We start from the raw sequence: 25,341 nt of genomic DNA on the forward strand, positions 1-25,341 counted from the left end.
TTACAGCTGTAGCTTGGTTGTCCCCAAACAAAAAAGCTACAACAAAAACAACATCTACAACAGAATAGTTTGGCATTTCATCTCAAAGATTCATTTACACTTGCCTGTTGCCTGAGAACCTGAGCATAAGCAAGAAAATCTAATTATTATTTAAACTATGCTAAGGACTGGGGCCTAACTAAAGATAAAATAAGACCTTTTTATTGGATAAATTTAAGTCTCATTATCAATATTGTTTAGTGCTAAGTATAAATTATACACCACCAAATTCTTTGTATTAAGCTGCTGGGGAAAAACACAAAAGTCAATGCAGAGTCCCTCACATTGGTTTGTTGTTTGTCCTGTTTGATTTAATGTGATTGAAGGTGTGACCTTCAGTCACACCTTAACTAAAGTGTGCACGCAGGTCAGCTTTTACAGCCAGCAGGGAGAAAGCTGTAGATGAGGAGCAGAGCTAACAGCATACATAATGGATGAGTCACATTTACTCTCCTGGGAATGTGCAAAGACCCTAAACCTCGCGGCTGGGCATGTGTATGCATGTTGCAAGCCATTGTCTGCTGAGTAAGAAATTTAAAATAAGCAATAAAAAGATATATGAAAATGTTTAAAATAGAAACATCTCTGCTATAAAACTATGTGATTTCTTCAAACTTGATTACTGCTGTGGTAGATGGGTGAGAGAGGAGCTGTTTGATGTGGGCAACCACTGCTCCAGCTCTGCAGTTACAGCAGTGATTTGTTCTGATTAGATCAGCCTGAGCTGGCATACCCTGCCTAGATTTTAAAAGACATTCCAAAAAACACAAATGAGCTGAGGTTTCAAGTTCAAGTTTTCTTCTCACAAAATATGTTTTGACTGATTCTGATGTTGCTGTGTGTTCATGTCTTCAGATATAGATGAATGTACAGAGGGCCTGATCGAGTGCCACAACCACTCTCGCTGTGTCAACCTACCCGGCTGGTACCACTGTGAATGCAGAAGTGGTTTCCATGACAATGGATCCTACCAGCTTGATGGAAGCTCTTGCACTGGTGAGCATACTGAGCTGAAATCATCTTTATTGGTGCTGCAGAAACCAGCAGCACATTGGTAGATGCTTATGATTCTCACAGTTATTGACATTTTTCTTCTCTCTATCTGTTCAGTAATGAAATATGTAATACCCTCTATGCCCATCACTGCAGTTTAGATCATGAATTGGCTTCACAGAGAGCTGCTTGGCCATTGTTATAAGAATTTAGACTAGTCCAGATTCAAGTAACAAATCCATGGTTGCTTTTTTTGCATCACTCTTACTCAGGATGTTGCTGGATTTTCTAAAATGACATGTATTTTTTATTATATAGTTTAAAGAACACATAATTGAAAAAAAAAATACTTCTGGTAAATGCAAAAAGGAAAACTATTTCCCAAATTGATATTTTTGATAAAATGCACGAAAACTGAGGAAAATGTGGCCTGTACGAAGACTCCATTTCAACACAGAAGTGTTTCATTGCCACATGCAGTACAGTACAAAAAGCCAGTTATTTTCAATCCTCTTCTCTTTAACAAATTTTACATCAAATGGGATTTTTTGTTTAAATTCCCAGTGAAATCTTAGTGGCTTAGTCCTTTCATTGTTTTACAATACATAGATTGTAACGTTTGGCTGAAAATGCATCAACAGAGAAGCACAATTTAAACTTTTCTTATTAACAATTACTAAGTATGGCTCCCAGCAAACATGCATATTTAAAAATGTACGTTTCAGTAAAAATTGAGCTGACACAAAAATGTGCCATTTAACATCTAAACAATCCTACCTTTAGACATGAATTAAAAACTATTCCTTGATACTAAGGTGTTGTACCTCATATTATGCAATAAATTGAATGTTCCACAGAGGAAATAGAATTACCATGTTAACTGCATTTCCTAATTAAACACGCACACAACTTTAAATGTGTTTGTGTGTAACTGCAATTAATGCGATGCACCTTTCTAGTTTTCACCAGCATATTGTTGGCAAAATAGTGCACACTGTATTTTTCTAAAATGCTTTGACATCCAGAGGGACTGCCCCAATTGAAACACAAATCTTAAAACTGTTAAAAGATTGCTAATCACAGTTTTAACTGTATGTGAGGAGGTGACTTACCATTTTAAAAAAAGAGATCTTTCCAACCTTAAAGAATAGTTTTTGTTGCAATTGTTTTTCTTTTTATTGTTATTAATATTATATATTTTTTTAATTTTACCATGTCTTTGCTAATATCTCTATTATTTTATTGTGCTAAACATGTTTGTTTCATTGTCAGTCCTATTTATAACCCTTAAACGTTGCCTTATTTCTCTTTTGATTACATTACATTACATTGATTACAATAAAACTGAGGGGAGCTGAGTAGATATGGGTCCCATCTGCATAGTCAAGATACTCAAAACAGGGAGAGTTAACCAGAATTGACAATGTTGCTTACAAGTATAGCTTTCTACATGTGAATATAATCTCAATGCTGATTTTTATTAGGACTCATTTTTTAAATTACAGTCTCTTATAAAAGGGCTTGTTCATTCAGGGACATTTAAAGCTCCAGCATAACTGCTTACTGACTTTTGTCTCTAACATTAACTGAACATCAGGAACTTCACTGGCTCAATACATTACACATGACCTTCAGCTTGTCTGAGCGCTCAGAATCTGAACATTCCTCTTAACAATCCAAGCATGGCAGGTTTGTACTTGCAGAATGCAGCAAACAGGATCGCTTGACTGAGTGAAATACTTCTGCCATCAATTAACCTTTGATTCAAAATGCAACATCAGCAGACCGTTCTCATTTATCTACCTGGATGGAAGAGGTATGAAGTCAGCAGTTTCCATCAAAAAGTGATCTCATTTAAATTTCAGCATGTCTGCAAAATTGACTTAGGCTATGATGGTGGAAGTTTTAGTTTTGGAGTGATTCAATCAAATACATTCAAACAGGAGAGCAATGCTCACGGGCGACCTCTTATCACACAAAATGCATCCAAAAGGGAGTTTAAAAATGCTAAGGCATTCACTTTCCGTTCATTTTAACAGAAATAGAAGTGCATCAATAATGAGGCTTCTTAGCTTTTCAAGTGAAAAGCAGCACACCCTTTTCCTCAGTTGTTTTGAGAAAAGTAGTGAGTGCAGACAGGTTGCTTGATGGCCAGATACCAAGAGACTCTGCTTAAATAGACAGAAATTGACTTTCACTTTAGTTGTCATGATTTCTGTGATAAAACCATAAGCCATGACAATTATTTCTAAAGTGGTACAGTTACATAAATATGTGATGTATTTGCAGCAAATTATAGCAATAATCTGGGGAGTTTGTGCTCTACTGATCAGATCTGATGAAATTATATTCATTTGATGTATAATATATACGGTGTTATTGAACTGCGTGCACTGATTGTTTTGACAAAAAAAAATGTTATTTGTGTGTTCAGTTTTTATGTCTACCTCCTCAACCAGACATTTGCATGTCGCTGTGGAAGAATATCAGCAAAATTTTTTCCTCTTATTACCCAGAGTCAGGCTTTTAAGCCATCCAGGGAAATTACAGTTTAACAAAAGATGTCCTACTCTGTAATGTCTTCTAAACAGCCTTCTATGAGTCAATCAAACATAAAATAGCTTTTCGCATCAAGATAGCAGGATAAAAGCAGAAAGTAGCGCTCAGTTAACAAAACGTGATTTTTGCAGGAAGTGTCATTAAATGTGCTTGAGTGAGAAAGAATAGAGCACTGTGAATTTGCCTTTCTGTATGATTTGGGCACCTGCATGAGCTGCAGGTGGAAATCTCTTATCAAATAAATAATAAGTCCAGATCACTCATTTTAGTTGGGTCTTTCACAAAAGCTTGATTCAAAACACAGTTTTGTGGTATTAAATGTTATTACAAGTGTATCTATTATTCTCGGTGGAGATGCTGTAAAAGGAGCTTCTAGTTAAATCATGTTGTTTTTTCAAATTTTAAATTATCCTCAGCACACAGAAGAACTGAATAAGTTTCTCTCAGGGCATCCATCTGTGCAGCACATTTTATCCATTCAGTTTATTGAATATCTGCATTGCGTTTCAATGGCGTAGGCATATATTCTGCCTCATGTTAATAACAATCCAGCATGGCCTTCCTACACAACTGATACTGAATATGCAATTTGATCTTTATGTAAGCCGTGCTGCCAAGATTTTTTTGTTAAGTTGCTAAATTCCATGGTATGAGCGTCATAGCTCTAAGATGCCATATATACCAAGTGTATGTGTCACTGCTGCAGGATTTACGCAAGTGCTTCTTAAATGTTTTGACAATGACCAAATACCTACATTTTTTAAAGTCATGATGCTCTATTTGCACTGATGAAGATTTATTTACCTTACCTAGTGGAATACTTCTAATGTGACTCCAGCTGTTGGCAGCCTACTTTCTGATTAATTCCACTGATAATTACTTGACCACTTAATGACTCATAGAGCATTTAACCTTCATCATCATATTGTCAATTACTCCTTAAATATGGCAACAGTAAAATTACCCCATCCTCATGCAGCTGAAAAAGGTGAATTTTACACTCTTCATGCAGGCACTCTACAAAAAACTGTCCTTTTTAAAAGCGACAAATAGACTTCAAAGATGTGACAGGACGATGTTCCACCAAAGGCCCATCATTTTCTCACGTATTAGCCCACTCAAAATAACAACATACATAGAAAGATGAGAAACGGTGTGACAGTAGCTTAAATCTTTATGCTTTTTATTTTTGCAGTAACTACACTGAGTTTGGCATGAAAGGGCTGTCCACCTTTTTCACAACCATTTCACCTGTCTAAATTCTTTTTTTCATCTCTGGAAATAGAAAATGTTACAGATAAATACCTTTTTTCAACCACCAGGTCAGAAAATAACAATTGTTTCCTTAATGAAAATAATTGTTGCAGTGCATAGACTGAAGACACAGCATTATGTTACCCAATACTGCACTGCTGTGGTGAGAACCAAGGTAGCTGCAAACAACTGCTTTATGGCTTTAACTAAAAGCTGCACATGCCGTGCTTCATCCTATGTTTATCATACCTATCGCTTTTGGGGTGACAGGTGGCTGTAATAAACAGATTGTGAATAAAGATGAGGATAACACACCGTAAATTTCCAACGTCTCTCTGACAGACAGGGTTTGTGCATCATTTTCTCTCTTGCTGTTGTGTACTCGACCTCTCCATATGGACTGCCTGGAGACCTACCAAAGAATCATAATTTAAATACTCAAATACTGAGCTTTTTATGTCTTCTAATTACAAGCATCTGTCAGAGGGATTTACAGGCTTGTGCCTGGTGTTTCTATTGTGTGTGCATTTCCCGGTGCCTATGCAATGTCATGTTTTAACATAGGATTAGTGCGTTCATGTGTCATAGCACATTTGGTTGTGAGTAAAAGTTAACATGTGGTGTCCTCTGCTCAGCTGGTCTATCCGAAGGGCTTTTGTGTTTGGTTCTAACACTGCCATTTAGAACCTGCATGTAAGAGTGTGTCTCTTCTGCAACAGCAGCTTGTGGCTAAATGCAGTGAATGTAGCCATGAAGAGTATTAATTCATCATTTGCAGAGGTACAGTATATCTGACTGCTTGATGGGGATTTCATTTAGCGTATGCAAATAGCCTGTCGGAGGCACAATAAATTTTGAGGCTGAGCTCATTTCCTTTCTCTCCTTCTCTAGAAGGATTGATAGTGGAGCCAATTAGGGTACACATTCAGTAGTGTCACGGTTTCTTGTTGCAGCTGGTTTCACAAGTATTTTCTAAGTTCACCCAGAGAAGGTCTGCTTTCTGGAAAGCATTCATCATTCTTAAAAAAGAAAAAAATAGGTTTGGTGCACAAGTTTGGATTTACCGTTGATTTATCTTCACACATGGTCAAAACGTTTAATACAAGCTCAAATATAAACGTACTGTATGTCCCCACCACTCGTGCTCGTACTTGTACTCGTCGTCTTCCGCTTTATCCGGGACCGGGTCGCGGGGGCAGCAGACTCAGCAGAGACGCCCAGACGTCCCTCTCCGCAGACACCTCCTCCTTCTCCTGCTCCATTCTTTCCCCACTCGTGAACAAGACCCCGAGATACTTAAATTTGAGGCAGGAACTCCCTTCCAACCTGAAGAGGACAAGCCAGCCTTTTCCGGTCGAGAACCATGACCTCGGACTTGGAGGAGCTGATACGCATCCCAGCCGCTTCACACTCGGCGACGATCCGCCCCAGCGCATGCTGTAGGTCTTGTCTACAGGGGGCCAGCAGGACCACGTCATCTGCAAAAAGAAGAGACGAAATCCACTGGTCCCCAAAACAGACCCCATCCGACCCTCTCATCCACTGGGGTAAACCCCAACACGAGACGGCTGACCTGGGGGGCAACAAGCAAACCCACCCCAGCCCGCCGCCTCTCCCCGTGGGCTACTCCAGTGTAGAAGAGAGTCCAGCTCCTCTCAAGGAAATGGGTTCCAGAGCCCACACTGTGCGTGGAGGCGAGCCCGACTATTTCTAGTTTATATCTCTCGACGTCCCACACAAGCTCAGGCTCCTTCCCCCCAGCGAGGTGACATTCCATATCCCCAGCCTAAGCATCCGGGGATCGGGCCACCGAGGTCTCCACCTTTGTCCGCCGCCCAATCCTCTTTGCACCGGTCCCTCACGGTTCCCCCTACAGGTGGTGGGCCCACTGGGGGATGGTCTCGCGTCTCTCGTTCGGGTTTGGCCTGGCCGGGTCCCGCGAGGAGCAATCCAACCACCAGGCACTCTCCGACAAGTCCTGACCCCAGGCCTGGCTCCAGGGCGGGACCCCGGCTCTGCCATACCGGGCAACGTCACGTGCCTTGACGTCACGTGCCTCGCGGCCGTCACGTGCCTCGCGGCCGGATGTCCCCACCAATATTTGATTAAACGTTTTTTAGAGAATTCCCCTCTTGGGATAACTTTCTTGTTGGAAACCCAGTTCTATCCAAGTTTTTAACCATCTAATCCCAAGAAGAATAAACATTTTTTAGAATGTGAAAAAAACCTAATTTCAGAATCAGGCCTTCGTGATGGGACTTTGCACCGTTAAGTAAGTTTCCTATTGCCATGACTGAGATGGTGCAAGAAATAGGCCCCTTCTTTAAAATCACATTTAAGCTCAACTGAAATTTGCAGCTCCCCTGTAAACAAGTCTCATGCCTCTTGGAAAAGGTTTTACAGCCAGATGAGACAATGATTGGACTATTGGATCACAGTGATGAGGAGTATGTTTGTAGGAGTGGCTGGAACAAGGACTGTCTCCAAATTCTTTTATTTCACTTTAGCTCAAACCTAAGTTTAAACTTGAACACAGTTTCGTGTTTCGCCAGGACTATGATCTCAAACACCCATCAGATCAGATTTTGGAATAACTACAACAGGCTAACAGTCAACTTCTTGAATGGCCACAACCTTGACCCTGTTGAAAATTTGTGGAATATGTTGAAAAACTGAGAAAATACCACTAAACCAACCAGTTAAAATGAGCTATATGAAGTCTGCAAAGAGTAGTCAGATATCCAGCCAGAAAATCATAGTATGTTAAGTGACATCCTATCAAAATAGTGGTAGGGGATATGTATAGTTTTACCCTGCATTCACACAGTTTTGTATTTATGAATTCACCGAAGTAAATCTACTTTTTAAGGCAGTGATACTATCATAACCTTCCCTGGCCAGGATTTCATACTTTTACAATTTACATGAAATTGAAAATTTGATTGAACTATGGAACAGGAACTAAATGCACACAGCAGTAGTACATTCTTTATTAGCTATGTTAAGAAGAAAAGTGAACGTGGCAAATAAAACTATGGTATAAGATTTGCTGGTTTTTCTGGTGGAAAATAAACATCAAGCAATGCATGATTACATGGGTTTTCCAACCACTGATGAACAAGCTCACTTTAGGCTTCCCTGAGCATGCCAAAGTACAAAGACAGTAAAAGATAAAACATGTTTGATACTGTTTTGTTCAGTCTGATTTGTGTCAAATTGGTTACAGAAGGTTACAAAAGATCAAACCCTGGATTCCCTGATGGAAATGTAAAATAACTAACTGCAGAGGATCAGCAGGGAAACATCCGGATGAAAAAAAAAAAAAAAAACGCTTTAATGGCCTTAGTCATACAATGCAGAACGAAATTGACTTGCTGACATGTTTTGCTCAACAAAGGCAACCCATAAACAGAAAGCCCTTTTCTGTGTGATTTCAATTTTTCTGTTTTTGGTCCTTTGTTTAAGCAGCAGCAGCAGTGTGCTGTCAGTGTCTTAGGGGGGTGATTACAGGCAGTATCTTCTGGCAGGGGAGAACAGAGCTGCTATCAAAAGACCTTTGGTCCTTTTTTCTTTTTGAGGAGCTCATGTTTAGGGAGGATAAAGAGAGTTAAATGCCATGATAAAAGTTAAGAAGGGGCTTTTTTTACCCTGGGGCTATGAAAAGTAGATGAAAATATCCACCTCTTCTCTGCATGGATTTCTTCTTTTGGCTTGTTGGGGTATAGAAGAAAAAACCTGACTGAGTGGGACCGTTGATGATTCAGCAAAATCTAACTATGATGCTACTATACTATGCAAAGTATAATTCATATGCTGTATATGAAGATGAGATGGAACATAAGACTTTACTGATTAACTGCAATGCAGATCGGCTTTTCTTAAAACATGTATAAGGATGGCCGAGGCAGCATGAATACATCTTATCCACATAATCAAGCTAAACTTTAATAATAATTATGCAATAAAGAAATAAATAGATCACAGAGAGCACCTAAAATTATAGATGTATGAATAAATTATACAGTTAGAAACATATAATTAAAAATGAAAGAGTTAGAAGGATGAATTTAAAATGCAATAGCCTTTTTAAATTTAAATTGTAGCTTCTGATTTGTGTGAATCAGTTGAAATTGATTTATTAAAAAGGGTTTTGGAAAATAAGTTTGCTAACACTGCTTGTGACCCTTCCTGTCTGACTGCATCAGCGTGTACATTCAATTTTCACTGCCTTACTTACCAAATGCTGTTAATTTGAATGAATTGTTGAATAACGTGGTGCTACAATAATAATTTGGTCATAGCATAATTTCTAAATGTTAAATCTTGGCCAATTCCATTCTCTGTAAATTGAAGAAATACAGGTCCTTCTCAAAATATTAGCATATTGTGATAAAGTTCATTATTTTCCATAATGTCATGATGAAAATTTAACATTCATATATTTTAGATTCATTGCACACTAACTGAAATATTTCAGGTCTTTTATGAAAACCCAAAATTCCTATCTCACAAAATTAGCATATTTCATCCGACCAATAAAAGAAAAGTGTTTTTAATACAGGCTGCACGGTGGCGCATGCGTGGGTTCTCACCGGGTACTCCGGCTTCCTCCCACAGTCCAAAGACATGCCTGTTAGGTTAATTGGTCTCTCTAAATTGACCGTAGGTGTATGAATGAGTGTGTGCATGGTTGTTTGTGTGTTGCCCTGTGATGGACTGGCGATCTGTCCAGGGTGTACCCTGCCTCTCGCCCGTAGACTGCTGGAGATAGGCACCAGCTTCCCCGCGACCCACTATGGAATAAGCGGTAGAAAATGACTGACTGACTGACTGACTGACTGACTGACTGTTTTTAATACAAAAAACGTCAACCTTCAAATAATCATGTACAGTTATGCACTCAATACTTGGTCGGGAATCCTTTGTGGAAATGACTGCTTCAATGTGGCGTGGCATGGAGGCAATTAGCCTGTGGCACTGCTGAGGTCTTATGGAGGCCCAGGATGCTTCGATAGCGGCCTTTAGCTCATCCAGAGTGTTGGGTCTTGAGTCTCTCAACGTTCTCTTCACAATATCCCACAGATTCTCTATGGGGTTCAGGTCAGGAGAGTTGGCAGGCCAATTGAGCACAATGATACCATGGTCAGTAAACCATTTACCAGTGGTTTTGGCACTGTGAGCAGGTGCCAGGTTGTGCTGAAAAATGAAATCTTCATCTCCATAAAGCTTTTCAGCAGATGGAAGCATGAAGTGCTCCAAAATCTCCTGATAGCTAGCTGCATTGACCCTGCCCTTGATAAAACACAGTGGACCAACACCAGCAGCTGACACGGCACCCCAGACCATCACTGACTGTGGGTACTTGACACTGGACTTCTGGCATTTTGGCATTTCCTTCTCCCCAGTCTTCCTCCAGACTCTGGCACCTTGATTTCCGAATGACATGCAGAATTTGTTTTCATCCGAAAAAAGTACTTTGGACCACTGAGCAACAGTCCAGTGCTGCTTCTCTGTAGCCCAGGTCAGGCGCTTCTGCTGCTGTTTCTGGTTCAAAAGTGGCTTGACCTGGGGAATGCGGCACCTGTAGCCCATTTCCTGCACACGCCTGTGCACGGTGGCTCTGGATGTTTCTACTCCAGACTCAGTCCACTGCTTCCGCAGGTCCCTCAAGGTCTGGAATCGGCCCTTCTCCACAATCTTCCTCAGGGTCCGGTCACCTCTTCCCGTTGTGCAGCCTTTTCTGCCACACTTTTTCCTTCCCACAGACTTCCCACTGAGGTACCTTGATACAGCACTCTGGGAACAGCCTATTCATTCAGAAATATCTTTCTGTGTCTTAACCTCTTGCTTGAGGGCGTCAATAGTGGCCTTCTGGATAGCAGTCAGGTCGGCAGTCTTACCCATGATTGGGGTTTTGAGTGATGAACCAGGCTGGGAGTTTTAAAGGCCTCAGGAATCTTTTGCAGGTGTTTAGAGTTAACTCGTTGATTCAGATGATTAGGTTCATAGCTCGTTTAGAGACCCTTTTAATGATATGCTAATTTTGTGAGATAGGAATTTTGGGTTTTCATGAGCTGTATGCCAAAATCATCCGTATTAAGACAATAAAAGACCTGAAATATTTCAGTTAGTGTGCAATGAATCTAAAATATATGAATGTTAAATTTTCATCAAGACATTATGGAAAATAATGAACTTTATCACAATATGCTAATATTTTGAAAAGGACCTGTAGTTGGAAAAAAGGTATTCATTCATTCATCTTCTATACCGCGTATTCCATAGTGGGTCACGGGGGAGCAGGTGCCTATCTCCAGCAGTCTACAGGTAAGAGGCAAGGTACACCCTGGACAGGTCGCCAATCTATCAAAGGAAAAAAGATAAAGAAGTTAAAATGTTTCCCATAGAAAATGTAAAAAATCTACATCCTCCAATCTGTGCTTTTTTCAACATGAAGCCACTGAAAGAAGAGGATGCAATAGTTAGTAGTTATTTTTTTTCTCAAAAAGATGCCTAATGTACAGATTTTTTCACTCATTTCAGAAATTTTTATTATATCTATTCATTACACAAAGGGTGGAATATTTCAAGCCTTATTTTTTGTAATTTTGATGAATGTGTCTAACAGATAATATAAACCAAACATTTTGTGTCTCAGAAAATTTGAAATTAGAAAAAGTTGAAAACTGGAAACTCATTGTGTCACACTGTAGTCACCTAATTTTCTTAAAACACCCGCAAAGGTTTCTTGGGTCTCTAATTGGTCTCTTATTCTGGGCCGAGTAGACTACACAACCACGAGGAAGATTGCTGACTGGAGAGATCTGCAAAAGACAGTCATTGACACTGTTCATGAGGAGGGTAAGCAACAGTCATTGGAAAAAAAGCTGGTTGTTCACAGAGTGCTCTTTCCAAGCATATTCATAGAAAGTTGAGTGGAAGGAAAAATTGTGGGAGACAAAGATGCAACAGGGATAACTGCAGCCTTGAGAGGATTGTCAAGCAAAATTCATTCAAGAATATGGGTGAGCTTTACAAGCAGTGGACTGAGGCTGGACTAAATGCATCAAGAAACAGTACACACAGTTGAATCCTATACATGGGCTTCAAATGTCGCATTTCTTGTATCAAGCCACCAGAGACAACATCAGATGTCTCTTACATGGGCTATGGAATAAAAGAACTGGACAGATGCTCAGTGGTCCATTTGTTTTTTTTCTCTAAAAGTGAATTCTGCAGGGCTGCATGGTGGTGCAGTTGGTAACACTGTTGCCTTGCAGCAAGAAGGTCCTGAGTTCAACTCCCAGTCAGGGGTCTTTCTGCATGGAGTTTGCATGTTCTCCCTGTGCATGCATGGGTTCTCACTGGGTACTCTGGCTTCATCTCACAGTACAAAACATGACTGTTAGGTTAATTAGTTTATCTAAATTGCCTTTAGGTGTGGGTATGGTTGTTTGTGTGTTGCCCTGTTATGGACTGGCAACCTGTCCAGGGTGTACCCTGCCTCCTGTCCATAGACTGCTGGAGGTAGGCACCAGCTTGAAGCAAACCACTATGGAAGAAGTGGTCTGATAAAGACTGATCAACTAAATTTTACATTAATTTAACAATCAAGGTGCCAGAGTCTGGAGGAAGAGCAGAGAGGCACAGAATCCAAGCTGCTTGAAGTCCAGTGTGAAATTTCCACAGTCAGTGATGATCTGAGGTGCCATTTCATCTGCTGGTTTTGGTCCACCTTGTTTTTTGTAGTACGCTGTCATTGCAGGCATCTACCAGGACGTTTTAGAGCTTGTGCTTTCTCCGGCTGACAAGCTTTAAAGAGATGCTGATTTCATTTCCCAGCAGGATTTGGCACCGGCCCACACTGCCAGAGGTACCAAAAGCTGGTTCGGTGACCATGGTGTTACTGTCCTTGATTGACCAGCAAATTGGCCTGGCCTGGACCCCATAGAGAATCTACATGTTGTCAAGAAGATGAACTATGCATTGATGCAGTAGTTTATGTGAAAGAAGGCCCAGCATACAGAGTGCATAGAAATGAACATATTTTCAGTAGCCTGAAATTTCTGTTTAAAAGAATCATCTATATTGATCTTAAGTATTGTTAATTTTTTGAGACATTGCATTTGGTTTTTTGTTGTCTGTAGTTCATAATCACCAGTGTTACTAGAAATAAAGGTTTGAAATATTCACTCTATGAGGAAGCATCTATCCAGTCTTTTTTATAATTTTTCATACATTTACCATTTGATTTTAATTTCAAAAGTATGTGATAATACATTATAAAAAGTTTCCATATATTTGGGAGGAAAGTATTTGTTAGAAATAAAGCAAGATAAATATTTTTAAACAGATGCTGCCTTTAAGATACCGTATTGCTATAAACAGAAAAGCACAGGAGCATTTGGTGTTATGAAGAGGAGTTTTTGGAGATATCAAAGTGGCATAATGTGTTTTGTCAGGGAAATCCTGATAGCTTATATTTTCTTAATATCGTTTTTGTGTGTGCATTTTGAGTATCCAGTGTCTTAGTTTATTTTCTTCAAAACCAGTGACAAAAATGTTTACACTTGTGAACCCAGTATCTATGACTCATCTTGTGAGCCTAATGCATCATCTCTAGTTATGAAGCATAGACCAAAACTTTTAACTGAGAATCAAATGAAAATAAACCAACTACATTGCCTTAGTGGCAAACGTTAGTTAATATGTTAAATACTCTGCAGTCTAAAATGAGAGCAGTAAAAATTGATGTTGGCATTTACGCTAATCACAATAAATAATATATCCACACACAAATTATTTTTATATTGAATGTGACAGCTATAAGTCTGTTTTTCTATAAATGTACAAGAGCTTATGCTTTGTCTTTCAGACATCGATGAGTGCAGTTTGCAGACACACACCTGCTGGAATGACAGTGTGTGTGTGAACCTCCCTGGAGGCTATGACTGCATGTGCACATCTGGTCCAGGCTGCAGCAGTAACTGCCCACAGGACGAAGTTATAAGACGCAATGGAGAAGATTGGAAACCCATCTATGATCGCTGTGCTTTATGCTCATGCAAGGTAAAGAAGAAAACAAACATTCAGTATGCAATTTTCTCAAATTAGTAAAGCTGTCGTTCGTAAGTAGGGGATGGTACTTAAAAGTTTCCTTCTTTATTCACCTTTAAAAAGCCATTTTCGGGCGTGGGGCAGGAGTAAAGCACACAACCCATGTACGGAGGCTACAGTCCTTCACGCAGCTGTGACGGGTTCAGCCCATTGACCTTTTCTGCCTGTCTTCCCCTCTCTCTCTCCACCCCATTTCCTGTGGGTCAACTTACAAACATAAAGCCCACTAGTGCCACAAAAAAGCCCTTTTTAAATTTTTCTTTAAAGTCATTTTTATCAACAGTATAAAATAGAAAGTGCAAACTGCCAGGTTTAAATATAAGTTTAATAAAACTAAAAGTTAAATAAAAGTTATATTAATTATTCATCTTGTTTAATCAGACCAAAATATGTTCCTCCTTAGAAGATAAAGCATTTTTTCATAACTTTGTATTCTGCTGTGCTTTGCTAGAGCATTTGACACTGCTTCTGTTGTGTCACACTTAACATTGTGATAAATTGTGTTTTACTGCTAATAATTGTGCTGCTGAGGCATAGAGGAGTGTTAGAGACAAAAACCAGACTGGGGAATGTGAGGAATTATATTTTGAAAACTAATGCTTAGATTTTCCACCAAGTCTATGTTGGTTACACCAGCAAAAGGACTCAAATTTAAACTTAAGACGTTTGAAAACCAGTAAATGAAATAAGGTACTATTTAGGGAAAAATGCACTCAAGTTTAATTGTTTGTTTATTATAGTTTTGATGCCCAGCTCCCACAAAGGGGACAATAGTTGTTCATGATTTAAAGCCAGTAATCATAACACTGAATCAGTGAAAGTATAAATGCGAGAACCTGAAAAGAAAACAAGTTTATATAAAATTGTGGCTAGTTGTCATGTGGGGGAGAATGAAAATTCCTTTTACAAAAAGACTAACTACGTAAGGGACTTTACTGTAGATCATTTACTGATTGTGAATTTAGCTCTGAGCACACTTAAAAACCATCAGTGAGAACTGATACCAACATTACATTTGTTTGGCATTGGCCATCAACAAACTTTTATTAGAAAACCTTAATGAGTCTGACCAACGTGGTAACTGGCCAGTTAGCAAATTATTAGATTAGCAGAAACAAATGAAAAGCAAAACACTGGATACTGCCAAACAGTGAGCCCCCAACAATGAAAAGTGAATAAAATCTATTTTATGACATAACATAAGATGCCTTATTGTTGACTGTATGAATTATACAATGGAAACTGTAGATCTTCAACACCAAAGTACAGAATGTAAAAATTTACAATTGTATATAGTCATGATCCCCTGGATTCCCTGCTCATTTGTGTCTATTAGACTCCCTCCTTCACTTGCCTATGTGTTCTCTTCCACCAGGTGCTCCTGATTCCCTTTTGATTAGCTCCCTGTGTTTATTGGTTCATTCTTCACCCTTCGTCAGTATTTATACTCTCTGGTTTCATTGTTCTCTACCAGTTCCTCCTGATGACTACCTGCTCTATGTCTGTTGCTCAGTCGTTGTTAGTGTTTTCCAGTTCATTATTAAAATTAAAGAAAACTCTACAACTCACCATACTGCTTCCGAGCGTTGTTCTGCACAGTGGTCCGACAAGAACACATGGTTAAATGACATATATTGGACACAAAAAAGGCAAGGATGTACAAAAACATCCAAGGAAGGTACAATTATTTAAAATGACATTTTATAAATTAATAATCAACAAGAGTTTACCTATGTTTGATAATTACCTGAAAACCTAATGTAACTAACAATTTCATCAACTATCAATCCAACTACTATTTTAACCAGATCATTTAAAACCAGTGTTAAACTTTGCCACTAACAGTTGGCCTCTAGTTTCTATTATCTAAACAAGTGTCATGCAAGCATGTTTAGCAGTTTTCACAGCATAGCAGACCAAGTCAAACGTTGTGAAATATGAAATCAATGGAAAGCTGAAAGAACTGAAAGCAAGAATTCAACATGTTGGGATTATGATTATTGATTAACTAATATTTATCATACTCGTACTCGTCGTCTACCGCTTATCCGGGACCGGGTCGCGGGGGCAGTAGACTCAGCAGAGACGCCCAGACGTCCCTCTCCCCAGACACCTCCTCCAGCTCTTCCGGGTGGAGCCCAAGGCGTTCCCAGGCCAGCTGAGAGACATAGTCCCTCCAGCGTGTCCTGGGCCATCTCCTGGGCCTCCTCCCAGTGGGACGTGCCTGGAACACCTCCCGAGGAAGGCGTCCAGGAGGCATCCGGTATAGATGCCCGAGCCACCTCAACTGGCTCCTCTCGATGTGGAGGAGCAGCGGCTCTACTCCGAGCGCCTCCCGGATGGCCGAGCTCCTCACCCTATCTCTAAGGGAGTGCCCGGCCACCCTATGGAGGAAGCTCATTTCAGCCGCTTGTATCCGGGATCTCGTTCTTTTGGTCATGACCCAAAGTTCATGGCCATAGGTGAGTGTAGGAACGTAGACCAACCGGTAAATTGAGAGCTTTGCTTTTCGACTAAGCTCTCTCTTCACCACAACGGACCGGCACAGCGTCCCCACCACTGCGGCAGCCGCACCGATCCGTCTGTCGATCTCCTGCTCCATTTTTCCCTCACTCGTGATCAAGACCCCGAGATACTTAAACTCCTCCACTTGAGGCAGGAACTCCCCTCCAACCTGAAGAGGACAAGCCACCCTTTTCCAGTACCATGGCCTCGGACTTGGAGGAGCTGATCTTCATCCCAGCCGCTTCACACTTGGCTGCGAACCGCCACAGCGCATGCTGTAGGTCTTGGCTGGAGGGGGCCAGCAGGACCACGTCATCTGCAAACAGAGAAGAGACGAAATCCACTGGTCCCCAAACCAGACCCCCTCTGGCCCTTGGCTGCGTCTAGAAATCCTGTCCATAAAAGTTATGAACAGGACCGGTGACAAAGGGCAGCCCTGCCGGAGTCCAACATGCACCAGGAACAGGTCCGACTTAGTGCCGGCAATGTGGACCAAACTCCTGCTCCGCTCGTACAGGGACCGGATGGCCCCTAATAAAGGGCCCCCGATTCCATACTCCTGGAGCAACCCCCACAGGGCATCACGAGGGACACAGTCAAATGCCTTCTCCAGGTCCACAAAACACATGTGAACCGGTTGGGCAAACTCCCATGAACCCTCGAGCACCCTGTAGAGGGTATAGAGCTGGTACAGTGTTCCACGGCCGAGACGAAAACCACACTGCTCCTCCTGAAGCTGAGGTCCGACTATCAGCCGGACTCTCCTCTCCAATACCCTGGTGTAGGCCTTACCAGGGAGGCTGAGGAGTGTGATCCCCCTGTAGTTGGAACACACCCTCCGGTCCATCTTCTTATGAAGGGGGACCACCACCCCAGACTGCCAGTCCAGAGGCACTGTCCCCAACTGCCATGCAATGTTGAAGAGGCGTGTCAACCATGACAGCCCAACAACATCCAGAGATTTGAGGTACTCAGGGCGGATCTCATCCACCCCCGAAGCCTTGCCACCGCGGAGCTTTTTAACCACCTCGTTGACTTCAGCCTGGGTGATGAAAGAGTCCAACCCCGAGTCCCCAGCCTCTGTTTCCACCACAGAATGCGTGATGGCAGGATTGAGGAGATCCTTGAAGTACTCCTTCCACTGCCCGATAATGTCCTCAGTCGAGGTCAGCAGCCTCCCACCCCCACTATAAACAGTGTTGGCGAAGCACTGCTTCCCCCTCCTGAGGCACCGGACGGTTTGCCAGAATCACTTCGAGGCCAACCGGTAGTCCTTCTCCATGGCCTCACCGAACTCCTCCCAGGCCCGAGTTTTTGCCTCTGCCTCACGGTACCCATCAGCCGCCTCAGGAGTCCCACAAGCCAACCACAGCCGATAGGACTCCTTCTTCAGCTTGAAAGCATCCCTTACTGCCGATGTCCACCACCGGGTTCGGGGATTGCCGACCCTACGGCTGCAGCTAAGGGCAGCAGCATCGACAATAGATGCGGAGAACATGGTCCACTCGGACTCTATGTCTCCAACATCCCCCGGGATCTGGTCAAAGCTCTCCCGGAGGTGGGAGTTGAATACATCTCTGGCCGAGGGCTCCGCCAGGCGTTCCCAGCAGACCCTCACTATGCGCTTGGACCTGCCAAGTCTGTCCGGCTTTCTCCTCCTCCAGCGGATCCAACTCACCACCAGGTGGTGATCAGTGGACAGCTCAGCCCCTCTCTTCACCCGAGTGTCCAAAACATGCGGCCGAAGGTCTGGTGATACGACAACAAAGTCGATCATCAACCTCCTGCCTAGGGTGTCCTGGTGCCAAGTGCACTGATGGACACCCTTCTGTTTGAACATGGTGTTCATTATGGACAATCCGTGACTAGCACAGAAGTCCAATAAAAAAAGGCGAGCCCGACTATTTCTAGTCGATATCTCTCGACCTCACACAAAAGCTCAGGCTCCTTCCCCCCCAGTTAGGTGACATTCCACGTCCCTAGAGCCAGCCTAAGCATCCGGGGATCGGGCCGCTGAGGTCTCCACCTTCGTCCGCCACCCAATCCTCTTTGCACTGCTCCCTCACGGTTCCCCCTGCAGGTGGTGGGCCCACTGGGGGATGGCCTCGCGTCTCTCGTTCGGGCTTGGCCCGTCCAGGTCCCGCGAGGAGCAACCCGGCCACCAGGCGCTCTCCAGTGAGTCCCGACCCCAGGCCTGGCTCCAGGGTGGGACCCCGGTTCCGCCGTACCGGGCGACATCACGTGCCTCGATATTTTCGTCCTCATGAGGGATTCTTGAACCGCTCTTTGTCTGACCCATCACCTAGAGCCTGTTTGCCATGGGAGACCCTACCAGGGGCATTTAGGCCCCAGACAACATAGCCTCTAGGATCATATCAGCACTCAAACCCCTCCACCACGTTAAGGTGGTGGTTCAAGGTGGAGTGGTGGTTCAAGGAGGAGTTAATATTATTTATCAATAATTATAATTAAAAATCATAATTTGAGAAAATTAATTTCTTAACCAAAAATACTCATTTATGAATCGAAACCAGAGATGTCTTCTGGTGTTGTAATTGTGGCTCAACGCCTTTGATAATTACAACCGTTAAATACTCAGTAATAATTGATAACTATTACCAGAGATGTCACTGTTTAATCAACCGTTTCTGCCGAAACGTGGGGAACTTTAACCTTATTTTGACTGACGAATCACTCTTGCACAAAATAAACACAAATGACTTCTCTTTATCTACGTGACATTTATTAAATCAACAGCCTGATACAATCCGCTATCCGATTCAATAATCTTCACCTAATCAAACGTGCAAAGTTCTACAAAAAAGGGGAAAATATCTAACTAAACAAAATAAAACAAAACAGCAGTGGGTGTGTATGGAATCAACCAGCAGTTATGGCAAAAGTGATAATGTGACAAAAGAATGTGGTGTTGAACGGAGTTTTGGGAGCATAGCCCAAACTGTAACTCAAATCTCAAAATCAAAAACTCAAAATCCCCCAACTCTGGGCGGGGTTCCGCGCACACAAAGAGTTGTAAAACGTTTGGCAGCAAGCTACTAAAACATGAAGCTGAAGACAAAGAAAATGGTAGAATTTCACCATAAGGTTATTATAGCAGTTCAGTTCTACTGTGCACCTGCGCTCAGGTGTTCACACGGTAAAGACACAACTTGCGAGACACGGCGGCCTCAGAATTCAACAGTAATCAAGTTTCAAAAGAACAATGGCATGCACATACAATTCAGAACGCATTAGACTCTAAGTGGCAACTCTTATCGCACTAAAACCTACTCTACCCTGCCCAAGCTATTCCTAACAAAGAAATAAAAATAAAAGGTGGATTTTACTTTGTTGAAGTTTTCCGTTAGGGGCGGCGAGTGAGAGAGAGGGGGGGGGGGAGTTGCTGCACGTCCGCATTAAACTCCAAGAAAGTGGTCAATCTCCGTCCTTTAGCCTCCTTGGCGAAAGGGAAAAATATGATCTGACCATCAGCAGTCGACTGGAACAAAACAAGGTGGTGCTCTGTCTCCTTGAAACCTCTGTTAGGTTTTTCTTCTGTTACGTGTTAAACTCACGTCTTCGATCGGCAAAGTGAAATTTCTGGCCTTCTTATTCCAGAAACCTTTCATGAATTTTTCTTTTTTGTTGGCCAATGAGGAGAATAAATGAAATCCCATGTGGGACCTCTTCTCCAGAAAATGCGCTTCAGTTGCTGGTCCGGTTTCCAGCGTGAAAAGCAAATGGTGGGCCGTCTCATACTCTGTTGTATTGTGGACTGTGGCCTCAGAGCTGCGACGCCCCCGTCCTATCAGCCGCAGTGGCCGCTGGGATTTGAAGTAACAGACTGTCCTGGGATACAAAATGGCCGAAAACGCAGGAAGGCCTGGTAGCGTCCAGCAATGTGCAAATGGTCCAATATTCAGCAAACAAGTGGTCCAACAAACATCAGTGAAAAATAAAATAAGAACAAAATAGAAACAAACATGGCCAACATTTCCACAGTAAAATTGCTGCAGAAATGAATGCAAAAATAATCTGTTTTACTGATAATAGCTACTCAGTTGAAACTAAATCCATTCTGCCCATTTGGATGAATTTGTCATCTATTTGTCATCATCCATTTGTTATCTATCTAGGTGTACCCAAAATTATAATTGTACCTGAAAATAATCCCGTGTTTGTGTTTTTGCATCTCTAGTAAAATAGTTAAGAGTCTGAAATGTTTTCAAGGTACAAACATCCTTCTCGGTCCAGAGATTTCTCCTCAGCAAAACTGGGCCAGTCATCCTCTCCAACAAATCCATTACAGAAGAACTTCACCTCCTTTGCAAACTTTATCAAAAATGTATACCTCGTTATGGTTTAGTCGTTAAAAAGGGAAAATAATAATAATGTGTGAGTTTTGTATCCCCCGATGCCTCATGTCTGTCTCTTGTCAAAATCGACCCTCGGCCAGCCAAAGTACCTTTGACCAGCCAAAGCCTAATGACAACAAATCATAACATGACCTGCTGAACAAAATGTCTCTGAGACTTTGCTATTTAGTTATTTAAATTTCTAATTGGCAAAATTCTTTGCTAATGCAAAATGACAGCACTTCAACATAAAACCATATACAACAAAATTTCCACCATTATATAATAGAGAACCAGGTCTCTAAATATTTTAAAATATTTAAAAATATTAGTGAGATGAAATACATTTAGTTCTTTTATTTTGGGTTCACTTAGGGCTTTCTCTGAATGCTTTGAACATGGCTCACCACTGTTTAGACCAATCTATTTTATAGTACAGTATTACTCTATTTTACTGAGAACACTTTACCTCTGCCATGCAAGCAAAACCTTCATATTTTAATCAGTCAATTTGTTTTTATTATATTATATTATTTCCCCAAATCTTTGGGTGACCATATTGTTGTCGCAGCAAAAAAAAACCCAAAAAACAAACAAACAAAACACTACTGGTCAAAGAAATCTTCAAACCTATTTTTATTATTGTCAGTTCTAACCCAAATCTGCCACACACCATCTGCACAACTGCCAGAATTGATTTGTCTAATATTTTTATGGAGATTTATGATCCAAACAACCAAAAATGTGAAATATATCTGATCCATCTGACATCAGGAAAAAAATACACCCCCGCATGTTTATCATTACACTGTGACAAATATTTGTGGCAGCTTAATGACTTCCTTCTGTACTCAGGAGTCATATCGAGGTAAAGCTCAGTGGCTGCAGGAAAGTGAGATATTGATCACATTTGTCTTTGGGAAGGCAAGGCTCAGAGGTTTAGATTTATATAAAACAGAAAAATAGTTGTTTGATCTAAAGTGACGGCTAAGAATGATGCTTCCAGTGAGCCTTCTAAAGTCATAAAATTTCCAATTTACAACACATCATATCTTAGTTGTTCTATTTTTTGCTACAAATACAAAGATTTGTTTCTTAGTGCTTGTCATAGTTAAAGACATGACAGTTATTTACCATTGCTTTGCATTTCACTTATTTTATAAATCTCATAAAATATATTTCACAATGTTCTATCAGATATTCTATGGTACATGTTTATTTTGCTGAGTGTCTCACTTGCTCTTTCTGTACCTGTATCTTTTAAAGGTTTTCAAAGGATTGCACAAGCATCACTATTAGTAAGTGCTTATGCAACTACTTGGGCTGCCTTGTTCTGCCATTAGTAGTCGCAACTATCCAGATAAAAAGCAATCTAATTAAGCATGATGTAGCATAAAAAGCAGCCATAAGATTTAGTTGCTAAAGTCCATTAGCCTTTGCTTCAAAAAGAAACTACTCAAAAGAGAAGAGAAGATTATATTCTAATCAATAAATGGGGGGACTGTGGCTCAGGTGGTAGGAGTTTGTCCTGTAACCAGTGGGTTGCTGGTTCAAACTCCCGTAATGCCTGTCTTAGTCGTTGTGTCCTTGGGCAAGGCACTTCACCAGGGATGCCTGCTGAAGGTGTTGCTGATTGTATGGCAGCCTTGCTTCTGTCACTCTGCCCCAGGGCAGCTGTAGCTACAATGTAGTCTACCACTGTGATTGTGAGGATAACTGAAGCACTTTGGGGTCCTCTGACTAGATAAAGCACTATACAAATTCAGACCATTTACTATTTTTACAATAAATAAGCATGTTCTGCAGCAGAGGTTGGTTCAAACCGTCAGCAATAAAAACAATTAAAAAAAACAACATATCACCATGTTTTAAATATTGCTATGTTTTAAATTTGTGGCAGCCATGTTGAATTTTAAAGTTGGGATAGGTGTAAAGTCTATGTCCTTCCCTCCTAAAGTTTCAAATTTGGAAATTCTAACTTTGAATAAAAAATAGGAAGCAAAATTAGTCTGCATCCTTTCACTACACATCTAGTACCAATGGATCAGAATATGTTGGTCTTTTTTCTACTTCTTTCTTTAAGAAATAAGTTAATGTACTGTTGTAATATTGTCAGGTTGGCGGTTTTAGAAACTTTGCACTTGTGACAAACATGTACCACCAAGCTATGGTGAAAGCCTAAAGTATAAAATACAAAAGTTTTTTTCCCTCTTATGTCAGTTTCCAATATGGTAGCTTGCAAAATATTCATAGCACTTGAGGTTTTTCGCATTGTGTCATGTTGCAATCCCAAGCTTCTGGGTGTTTTATTTGGATTTTAATGTCATAGACCAACACCAAGTAGTCCATAATTATCAAGTGGCAATTTAGACCTAAATCCAACTGAGAGTTTGTGACAAGATATTCTACATCGAGTCTTGCTAAGCGTAAACTATTTTGCAAAAAATATATTTTGCCAAGCTAGTAGAGACATATCCAAAAAGACTTAATTACTGCTGTAATTGAAGAGAAAGCTGGTTCTACAAAGTAATCTCAGCGAGGCCAAATATAAATGCATGCCACACATTTTGGTAGAAAGGTTGTGAAAAGTACATATACTGAAATTTAATTGAAGACAGATAAAACAAATGTAAATAGATGCCTAATAAAAGCAATTGGTTGTACCAGATATTCATGAGGGGTAGTAGAAAAAAGATGGCTGCATAATATGCACACTACATTTTTAGAAAAAGAAAAACAATGCATATTTTTCACCTCATTTTACACTGAAACAATACTAAGTCTATCACATGAAGTTCCAACAAAATACACTTTCTGGAGCTAAATGAGAAAAAAAAAAGTTCTTGATTGACAGTAGGAACTTACATACTTCCTGTGAAGCTGGCACCTTAATTTTCTATTACACAACTAATAGAATTTGTAGAAAAAGAAATCTTTAAAAAACCAGAAACATTCTTAAGAAACCTTATAAATAACCTTTAAACAAATCAATTCAGAAGATCCCCTTCATTAAAGTGCAGGGAAAAACTGTCCGTAAATTTTCTTTCATTAAAGTTATGAACACACATCGCCACAATGTTGGTTAGCACAACTGTGCAGCTTTCATCACAAACATTCCCTGCAAGGAAGTTCCAATAAGCATTGCTTTCCCTACATGTTGAGGACCGTAACTGTAAAGACCAAGGCCAACAGAAATGGGACCACATAACGGAGTAGTTACCATAGCAGGACAATATGGTTCGATAAAACATTGGCCCTGCGCTGCCCTTTAAATGACATGCAAAGTAATTTTAGGGCCATCGTACATTTTCTAAGCGCCATTTTATGTAACATTTTTACATCTTTATAACAAAATCTTCCTGGGGCCAGATAGTGCCAGCTGTGTGCAATAAAATGGATCATAAAGTTTTCTTTTTCCAGGTACAGACAGATAGCTAAAACTGGCAACAAAGTGGCAGAGGAAAGTTAAAGATCAGTCTGACCTTGATGCATTTGACATTCATTCAAATAGAAGTATTTTTTGTAAACCTGACTGACCTAAAACAGCAAATGTTTTGTCTGATTTTGCAGTGAAAAAAAGAATTGTATCTTTTTTATTGTGTATCAGCCAAGAAATATATACAAACTTTTAACTATGCAGAAAGTAATAAAAAATAATATATATTATTTTGTAATGATCCTTAGGACTTTTGTGTTCTGGTTTAATTGTGTCACTCTTTTTATACAGATTCAGTTCATTTGTTAGCTTTAGGACTCCCAGTACTTGTGTTCTGTACTTTTAACTTCTTGTTTATTTACATACTAATCTGAGTTGCAGTCTTTAGTTACTCTTTCTTTCTGTACTTTTTAGTTCCTAATTAATTTAGAAAAATCCCGTTCCTCCATGTGTGCATTCTGGTTTGCTTCCAGTAATTCCTGTTTCTGAGCTACTTTGTCTCTTTTTGGTAGAAATCTTAATATATTCTTGTAAGGTAAGGTAAGGTAAGTTTCTTTATATCGTGCTTTTCAGCAACGAGACACTCAAAGCGCTGTACATAAAATTACAATACAATCACAAAGCAAATAAACACAGATACAGACACAGAAAAACAAATCAAATGATAAAATCAAACAACAGAGGTCATTTAAAAAAGTAAAATAAAATAAAATAAAGAGAATAGAATAGAATAGAATAGAATGATGGACAAGAAAATGAAAGGAAATTTGGACTGAAAATGCAACTAATCATGCCTAAATGGCACAGTCAAAGGCCACTCTAAACAAATAAGTTTTTAATCTTGATTTAAAGCAACTTAGGTTTCAGTTTGTGATAGGTTGGATTCTGTTTCTACAACCCCAATTCCAATGAAGTTGAGACGTTGTGTAAAACGTAAATATAAATAGAAAACATTTATTTGAAATCCTGTTCAATCTATATGCAATTGAATACACTACAAAGAAAATAGTATGTATGCATGACTTTTACTTTTAACAACACTCAATAAGCATTTGGGAACTGAGGACACTTATTTGTTGAAGT

At 40.5% G+C, this 25,341-nt stretch overlaps 1 protein-coding gene across 1 annotated transcript in view; it reads left to right on the top strand.

Annotated features, from left to right (window-relative positions):
* Positions 1–25,341, top strand: part of LOC124867156 (protein kinase C-binding protein NELL1-like) — a 339,275-nt gene that overhangs the window by 301,047 nt on the left and 12,887 nt on the right. The window contains exons 16-17 of the mRNA XM_047363441.1: positions 895–1,035; positions 13,721–13,914. Of these exons, the coding sequence (XP_047219397.1) occupies positions 895–1,035; positions 13,721–13,914 (335 nt within the window). The remainder of the gene's footprint in view (positions 1–894; positions 1,036–13,720; positions 13,915–25,341) is intronic.

This window comes from Girardinichthys multiradiatus, chromosome 4, assembly GCF_021462225.1.
Source record: "Girardinichthys multiradiatus isolate DD_20200921_A chromosome 4, DD_fGirMul_XY1, whole genome shotgun sequence".
NCBI lineage: Eukaryota > Metazoa > Chordata > Actinopteri > Cyprinodontiformes > Goodeidae > Girardinichthys > Girardinichthys multiradiatus.